Genomic DNA, 9,166 nt, shown 5'->3' with positions numbered 1-9,166 from the left:
ATTGTAATTGAGGACCTATATAAAGTCCTCATTTGTCATTTGTAAAAGAGAGATTTTTATGAGATCGTTGCTATGAGTTACTAAGATAATAAAGTTTTCATTGGAGTTTGGTGAATACTTGATGTGTCTTAGTGCTTGCTTGTTCTCTTAAATTTCTTCAATTAGATTAAGTTTATCCTAGTTAATGTGTGGTGATTGCAATGAAGAATATGATGGTGTATTGGTCAATCCCTTTGGTTCATACTTTTGACATTTTAGTGATTCTAATTCATTGTGCAAAGTTAGCCTGAACCTCTTTCATGAAATATGCTCAACTTCTATCTGTCGTATACATTGTTCTTTATGATGCTGTATGCAGTGATATGAAAATCTTTGGCATAACCCTTGAAGATTGCACTGGTTCACGTGTAGTTGTAGTATAACTTGGCGAAGCAAAATTCAACAAATTGAGGAATTTGTCCACTAGAATACTATTTGTTGTTATCATTACCCTTAGGATTAGAATAGAATTCTTGAACCCTGTCTTAGTCAATTTTTGCATATTTTGTGAAAATTCCAAAAAGTACTTCATTGCAAAACCTTAAGATATCTCCCACATCCAATATGGCTTGAAATAAATCTAAATAAACACATAAGGCCCCTTGTGATCATCAGCAAATCACATCAACCACCAATCTTATCCACAGTCAAGACCTAGCATTAAAGGAACCTTGAAGTCAGTGTATGATCTTCTAGCAATCTTAGCATACACAAGACTTTATTCAAGAGAGGATAAGATATTTCAGTATTTTGTTCTACTGTTTGGTGGGTCATAAAACACACATCAACAAAAACTGGCACTAGAAGGAAGGCCGTACAAAGTGTATCCATGGAATTTTCAATAGTAGTGAGCTTTCAAGTACATCTAAGATAGGAGATCTCTTTAAAGGGAAAAATCCAAAAAAATGTGAAATTTTGAAAAAACTAGAAGAGTGAAAAATTGGAAAACTTGAGAAAAGAAGAAAAGATTTCTCAATGGATAGGCAGATTGATCTTCTCCCAATTTGGTTTGAGTTGAACAAACAACTGCATCCTTGTAATTTATCTTATCTTGCAACATCAGGTCAATGTAGGATACATGGTACCACAAAGCATGATGAGATGCATTGTTTGGTGCTCCTTTTGAGGGTAGACTTGGCATTACAAGGAAGGATTTCTTTTGCACAAGTGTATGATCTTGTGGTGCTTGTCAATTCAGAAGAAGACTTTGTTGAGTTCAAAGAAGATATCAATAAGCAACCAAGAAGTGAATATGGAGGAGATACTTTGTGCCGTGTGCATAGTCTTTCACATTCAGAACTTAGATGCCCATCTTGCCAAGATATCATTGACTTGATCAAGCTCCAAATGGGTTGGTATGAGGAGATATCTTTGGGGGGTGACAAGTATTTCTTCCAAATTCCAAGTTGGATGTTGAAGGAAGGTGGTAGTCGTCACTCATGTTGGGAACTAAATGTTGAAGAAAGAAATCAGTTGCACCAAGGAATCATGATTGAGTATAATGATGATGACAATCGAGAGGAAGAACTTTCACATGTCACTTCACAAGAAGGTGTTGAAAATAAAATCAAGGACACAATTAATTTCATCAAAGGAAGGGGAGACATAGAAGAAAAAGATCAACATAATGAAGAACTAGAAAATAATCACCCCAAGTTTGAGGATGTGGTCCTTGGTGAACTTTCCCACATGCTACAAAGTCAAATTCTTGAGGACGACTTGCAAGAAATTTCACATACCCATGAAATAGAAGGCAATCAAGTGGATAGGACAAATGAGGAATTAAAAGTTATCATAGATGAATCAAGGTATAGGGAACAAGTTGAAAAAACCATCAGAGATACTACAACCTTTGGGGGGTGCTAAATGATATCGTGAGGGAAGTTGATTCATTTCCAAATGTATTTCAAGATGATAAAGTTACTACAAGTGGCATGGTTCACCATCAACTTCGACCTTCTGAAACATTACCACCTATTATTGAATTTGATGATGAATTTATGAAGTCATTTGGTGATCTTCCTTTCAATCATGAGAATTCTATGCTTGATAAGATTCTACATAGAGAATTACAAGATGTTCCTAAAGAGAAATCTACAAGCAACACCATGGGTGAGGATGATAAAGAGCAATTTGGGTTGATGTCACAATTGGATATTGTATTCGAACAAGTTGGGAATATATATGAAGGAGACCTCATTAAGGAATCCTTAATTTTTGAGGATGCACTTAGTAACACACACAAGGATGCATGGTTCACGGTATATAAGGACAAGCCACCTGAAGCAGTATTCCAAGGGCTTGATCACAACAGTTATCCTATCTTGAACACTTGTGAGTTTGATGTTACCACTAGAGGGGGAATCTACCACCAACTGCGTCCTCCTAAACATGTGAATAATCAACAAGGATTTCAACATGAACTATTGCTTGAGACATGCCAGGTTGTTTCTTTCCTTGCTTCTAATGTTGAAAATTTTGATAATTATTATTTTGATTATGGAGGTTTAGGAAATAAAAGTTGCATTTGGATTAACCATGGACCACATGAATTGCCTCAACTTTTGTTCTTGCATGATAGTTTTCCTGATTTTGAAAATTGGGTGATAAATATTTTCTCAAAGTACAAGGATAAAAATGCTAAACTAAGAACCCTTACCCAATCCTTGATACTCTTGAACATCTTGAGAATCCATGCTACATCAGGTGTATATATTAGTTTGGTTTGTGTCATCCCTTCAGGATTCTTGCACATAGTTAGGTTAGATTTATCTTGGACCACTTGGTTTAGGAGAGTAGTTTAGTTTCCTTTCATTTGGGTAGTTTAGTTTCCCTTTCAGTTGGTTAGAATATTTTTCTTTTAGTTGTTCAGTTTAGAGTTGGTTAGAATAATTTTCTTTTAGTTGCTTGATTTAGATGTTGTGAGGGAGCTCGAGTTTGATTTGTATCCAGTCATTTGACTTGAAATCTTTTAGCTTCCCTCGGTCAGAGAGCATTTTGGTTTGGGGCCTTTACAAGTGCAAAGAGGGTCCATCTTATCACTCATGGGCAATGTGTGTAGATTTCACATTTTTTGGTGACAAAATGAATTCTGTTTTGTTCATTTCTTAAATACATTTGACAAGGTTCAGAGGTTAAAGGATATGCTTAGTCGTTAGTCTATGGTAGGACTTGTACTAAATTTGGGTCAAATTCGATGGAGGTTATTAAGTTATCTTTGACATGGTTACAACATTCTACTCACACTTAATTGCTTTGAGTTCTTGGTGTTTTGAAGTGAAATTGGACTAAGCAAAGATCTTACACCTTCTTTAGCACCACTGTGCTCTTCCAAACCCTCTGCAAGCTTCATGGCCTACAAGCCAAACAAAATATTGAGAAAAAGAAATATCATGAGAAAAGAAAAGAGAATTTATGCAAAGGAAAGGCAATATCAAAGTGAAAATAAAGATGAAATTTGGTTCAAGGGTGTGAAATCATCTCTACCGGTGCTATAAAAATAATCTCTAAAGGTAGAACCATGATTGTGGTTGTGCAGCGATAACTCTGTCAGGGCTATAGACACCTAACTGACAGCGGGGCTCTATCCAGGTTGCTTTTGAAGTAAGGATATTATAATAGCTAAGTTTAATGAATTTGAGAGATTATCAAGTTCTTGTCGAGCGGGGAATAAATCATTTGCACACACACGCGTACTTATGGTCAAGGTACTTATGGTCAACTTGAGAGTTCTTTCCCTTGTTGAGTGCTTGTCCTTAAGTAGATTTTCAGATAGGCCATCCTAATATTTTCATTCTTAGTTACTTATTTCTTTAAATGTTCAAAAACATTTCTTTGGTTGGGTGCTAGATGTTGTGGGTTTTTCACACCATCGCCCCATTGCAAATGGGGGGGCCCCTTTTGTCTCTTGGTCTTGTCCTTTTGGCTTTAGTTCTTGGTAGTATTGGGTTCAATCTTCTAAAGTTCCCTCTTTCAAATGAGAATTGGTAAAATTGGCCAGATGTGAAAAGTGTTGTCCATGTGGCTCTGAGAATGAAAATTATTTGCTTGTTTGAGAATTAAATGTGTTGACTTACTATTTTTAGAAAGTTTATTTTTAGTAAGTCTCATTGCCTCTTAGATTGGCCTTATTTTGACTTTGGGACAACTTACTATTTTTAGAATGTCTATTTTTGGTAGGTCTATTTCTGCAACAAGTGAGCTATGGTTGATAAAGAGCCAAAAGGGTACATGTGTCTATATCCAAAAGAATGAGCAAGCACGGCAATCAATCAAGAAAAAAATGATTGTCATGAAATTCTTCCATCGTGGACAAAACAAGATCACTCAAAAATCCTACTTTAGAGAAAAATGGTTGTTGTGGAATTCTTCCATCATGGACAAAATCAACAATCACTCAAAAAATCTAGCCTTGGAGAAAAATGGTTGTTGCAAAATTCTTCCATCATGAACAAAATCCACGATCTCTCAAAAAATCCAGCCTTGAGAAAAATAGTTGTTGCAAAATTCTTCCATCATGGACAAAATCCATGATCTCTCAAAAAATCTAGCCTTGGAGAAAAATGGTTCTTGCGAAATTCTTCCATCATGGACAAAATCCATGATCTCTCAAAAAATCTAGCCTTGGAGAAAAATGGTTGTTGCGAAATTCTTCCATCATGGACAAAATCCACGATCTCTTAAACAATCCAACCTTGGAGAAAAATGGTTGTTGTGAAATTCTTCCGTCATGGACAAAATCCACGATTTCTCAAAAAGTCCCGCCTTGCAGAAAAATGGTTGTTGCAAAATTCTTCCATCATGGACAAAATCCACGATCACTCAAAAAATCCCACCTTGGAGAAAAATGGTTGTTGCGGAATTCTTCCATCATGGAAAAAATCCATGACCACTCAAAATTTCCATGAGAAAAAGAATTAGAAATCATGGAAGCAAAAATGGCTAAGTGTTTGAAATTTCTCCTTTATGGAAGCAAAAATGGCCAAGTGTTGGAGATTTGTCCTTCATAGAAGCAAAAATGGTGAAGTGTTAGAAATTCCTCCTTCATGGAAGCAAAAATGGCTAAGTGTTAGAAATTTCTCCTTTATGGAAGAAAAACTAGCTAAATGTTGGAGAGTTCTCCTTCATGGAAGAATAAATGGGTAAGTGTTGGAAACTTTCTCCTTCATGGAAGAATAAATGGGTAAGTGTTGGAAACTTTCTCCTTCATGGAAAAATGAAAAAGGATTAAGTGTTGGAAATTTCTCCTCTAGATCTTAAATTTCACCCTCTTCAAGTGTGTACCCAAGACTGAAAAAATGATTGATGATGATTAAAAAATGGGGAATTCTTCAAAATCTATGAAAAGGCATAATAGTGAATTGAAAGCATTTGAAGAAAGAGGAGGAGAAAGCTCTAGTTCTAGAAATTCAAGGTTCGAAGATCAAAGTTCAAATCCAAAAATCCAAGAACATGGCAAAGGAAGTTCAATATGAAGACATTCTAGAGTAACATAATCATTAGCAAGGAATTCCAATCCATTTTAGGGAGATAAATTTCCAAAACAAGTACATAGAAGACGAGAATGTTCGAGGAAATATTTTCAGAAAAGTTAGTCAAAGTTGGATCTTAGTTTAAATGATGCAATTGGAAAAGACTCGAGCTTACATGGCATCCAATTATCTTTGATGAAGAACTGAGGTTTCCAAGTTAAACTTCTATGCATTCAGAGAATGGAATCAAGAATAATTTATTCAAGGAAGACTAAGCATTTATCGAGTAATGGACATGCATGGTGGATATTTATTACACCCCACTCACTTTCTGTGCAATCATGCATAGTGGGCATTTATTACCCACTACAGTAGTGCATTCCTTGTTACATTAATGTAGATTCCTTTCCTTTGCCCTAACCGTAATTATGGTTGATGTGGCACGATCTTGGCCATCAGTTATTGTGATCATCCGGGCCACCTATTGTAATCGAGGACCTATATAAAGGCCTCATTTGTCATTTTTAAAAGAGAGATTTTTATGAGATTGTTGCTATGAGTTACTAAGATAATAAAGTTTTCACTAGAGTTTGGTGAATACTTGACGTGTCTTAGTGCTTTCTTGTTCTCTTAAATTTTTTCAATTAGATTAAGTTTAGCCTAGTTAATGTGTGGTGATTGCAATGAAGAATATGATGGTGTATTGATGAATCCTTTCGTTCATATTTTTGATGTTTTAGTGATTCTAACTCGTCGTGCAAAGTTAGCATGAACCCCTTACATGCATATGCTCAACTTCTATGTGTCGTATACATTGTTCTTTATGATGGTGTATGCAGTGATATAAAAATCTTTGGCATAAACCTTGAAGATTGCACCGGTTCATGCATATTTTTAGTATAACTTGGCGAAGCGAAATTTGGTAAATTGAGGAATTTGTCTACTAGAATACTATTTGTTGTTATCACTACCCTTAGGATTAGAATAGAATTCTTAAACCCTGTCTTATTGAATTTCTGCATATTTTGTGAAAATTTCAAAAAGTACATTGCAAAACTTTAAGATAGCTCCCACATCTAGTATGGCTTGAAATGAATCTAAATAAACACATAAGGCCCCTTGTGATTATCAGCAAATCACATCAACCACATATCTTATCCACAATCAAGACCTGGCATTAAAGGAACCTTGAAGTCATTTTATGATCTTCTAGCAATCTTAGCATACACAAGACTTTATTCAAGAGAGGATAAGATATTTCTGTATTTTGTTTTACTGTTTGGTGGGTCATAAAACACACATCAACATTACATATATTAAAAACATGGGCGGCTGGGATGGCAGAGTGTCTGCTATGCAATTTATTGTGGACGGTGGATGGACGGCTGAGTTGTGGGCTGGACGGTGGGTTGGCTGTCTGCTATTAATGGCAGAAATTAATACCGCCAACGAGAAATAATCAGTGTCAAAAGTGCTTTATTCTGATTAGCGAGAGAGTATGGTGCTTTTCATTAATCTTCCAGAAGAAATTGGCGAGGACTGCTTGGCGCTGTTAACATACAAATCACACCATGATCTCATAAGCGTGTGCAAACTCACAAATCACACCATGATCTGAAAAGGTTGGATAAATGCCTTGCAATAAGAGTCCATGAATAGTATGAATCATTCTCATGGGGTTGGGTAAGGAAGATCTTTATTTGGAGTAAACTACTCTTGAGCCCTTGAGAATATAACATACTGTAAAGAAAGAGCCAAAAGAGAAATAAATATGATTTCAATCCTCGATGAACGTAAGTAGAAATAGTAGAAATCCTTGTTATTAGTATAACTTATCGATCTTAATACTACACATGGACTTATTAGATAGGGACTACAGTTTAAAGAACATTTACCCAGTTACATCAGAGATTGTCACAGACAGCAGGAGCAAAGGAGAGTTTGTTCTTGGCCGTATCAAAAACGACATTGAAATTCTGTTGCAGAATATTGCCAAGTATAGACGTTTCACCTACACGCCCAATACTTCGATACGCGAAGCAAAGCGCATTGTAAGCTTCATCCCTTATTAACGAGTTCCGTGGAGGCGCAACAAGTTTCGCGTTTCCTGCAAAATGAAAGGCAATTCGTGGAAGCTTGGAGAGCTGCACATCCGAAGAAATGTAGCAGAGAGGGTCGTCTTGGGCAACGGGAGCCTTGACCGTAGACCTCACGGCGGCCAGCAAGGCATTGTACGCGGGCTCCACCAGAAAAGTGTACGTAGTTCCCGAATCGACTATCACACCGCCACTCCGGAACGTGGAAGCCGGATATTTAATCATCCTCCCGCCAACACTAATCCCCTGCAACTCCACGAAGTAGAAACTTGGGTCGTAATTGGGTCCCTGAACAAGAGGAGTCGATTGGAAATGGCCGGGAAGACGAGCGTCCCCGAGAAACAGAGCGCTAATGCCAGCGTCGTCGTCAACGGGTCCCAAACAGTAGGAGAACTTGTTGTTTATGGCTTTGCCCAGCTGAGAGGGGAGAGAAAGAACGCCTCTTCCGAACCCGACTAGACCGGCGGTACCGGGAACCTGGCGTCCTTCCTGCCGGTAACCGCATCCAAACGCGAGCGGAGGAAGAGCTTTCCAACCGGACGAAGCCGATCCTTTGAGACTGAAAGTTTCCGTGGCCATGTCTCCGGTCGTGTTTTCCCCGCCGCCGTACGAGTAATAGTACCCGCACGTGTGGCGATCGTTGCAGAAGGTTCGGTCCGAGCCAGTTTGGTCCGAGCGAGTGCAAAATTTGCTGTTGCAAGAGAGGTCCTTGTAGGTGGGAGATGCATGGGGGTTGTACAATGGGTCCGTCTGATTATAGCAGATTGTGCACTTGGGTCCGCATTGCACCCAAGTGAGGTCACTGCCCGTGTCCAGGATCAGGTGCTGCAGCAGTGGAGATGGACTCCCTACGCCCAACTGCATTATGAATTCGCCGACACCATCGGTTAGTGGGCTGTAATAGCTGCTACTCGCTCCTCCTCTTGCCATCGCCTGCAGCCTTTCCACCCGCCTTTTGCTCCTCTCCATAGACAGCCGCATTCTTTCGGGCTTCGTCAGGTTGAGGGATTTCATCAACGGAGACTGGGCAGATTCTCTGCGGATCAGGTCTATTCTGTAGTAGTTCCCTGCATCGCAACAGCTCATGGAGAGGACGATTACAATTATGACTGCGGACTTGAGAATGCTCACTACACCCATGATTAACGTTTAATCAACACGATCGAATTCTACTTGAATTTATAATGATCTGATATAATGAACAGAGCCACTTGATTGTTTGGCCGTATTGCAATAAGCATGTGCACCTCGTTGCTTGTGGAAACGGGTCCCTGAACTTACTGGTTGCAAGGACATTATTTTTTGCAGTGGCGCACTTCTACTCGGCGATGATCTTTTCCTCTATGACTATTCGATGGTTTCAATCACCCTTTTATTTTGTCGCATGTTTTTTAATCACGGGCGGGCGCACTTCCTGTACATTATTTTATTCAGTGGGGCACTTCGGAGCAATAATTTTGATCATGCCCCACTTTGTGGAAACAAAGCAATTCTCCAACCATGATTTCGAGGATTAAATTTGTGTGGATATGAATGGTGTTGGTGTAAAGTTAAGGTGGG

General features: G+C 38.4%; 1 protein-coding gene across 1 annotated transcript; it reads right to left on the bottom strand.

Annotated features, from left to right (window-relative positions):
• Positions 1-6,744: 6,744 nt before the first annotated feature.
• LOC149543220 (aspartyl protease family protein 2-like) lies at positions 6,745-8,771 on the bottom strand. The gene is made up of 2 exons (XM_089798080.1): positions 7,406-8,771; positions 6,745-7,250 (listed from the first exon to the last, which is right to left on the bottom strand). Exon 1 carries the CDS (start codon positions 8,744-8,746, stop codon positions 7,415-7,417), a length of 1,332 nt encoding a protein of 443 aa, XP_089654206.1. The 5' UTR covers positions 8,747-8,771; the 3' UTR covers positions 6,745-7,250; positions 7,406-7,414.
• Positions 8,772-9,166: the final 395 nt, after the last annotated feature.

The sequence above is a fragment of the Cupressus sempervirens genome, chromosome 8, assembly GCF_028749045.1.
Source record: "Cupressus sempervirens isolate cs-2001-9-10 chromosome 8, ASM2874904v1, whole genome shotgun sequence".
NCBI classification, from domain to species: domain Eukaryota; kingdom Viridiplantae; phylum Streptophyta; class Pinopsida; order Cupressales; family Cupressaceae; genus Cupressus; species Cupressus sempervirens.
The sequence above is the reverse complement of the archived record's forward strand: the minus strand, read 5'-3'. Positions and strand labels throughout refer to the sequence as shown.

Coding starts and splice junctions, on each gene's coding strand:
- LOC149543220 (XM_089798080.1), bottom strand. CDS start 8,746: ATGGGTGTAGTGAGCATTCTCAAGTCCGCAGTCATAATTGTAATCGTC.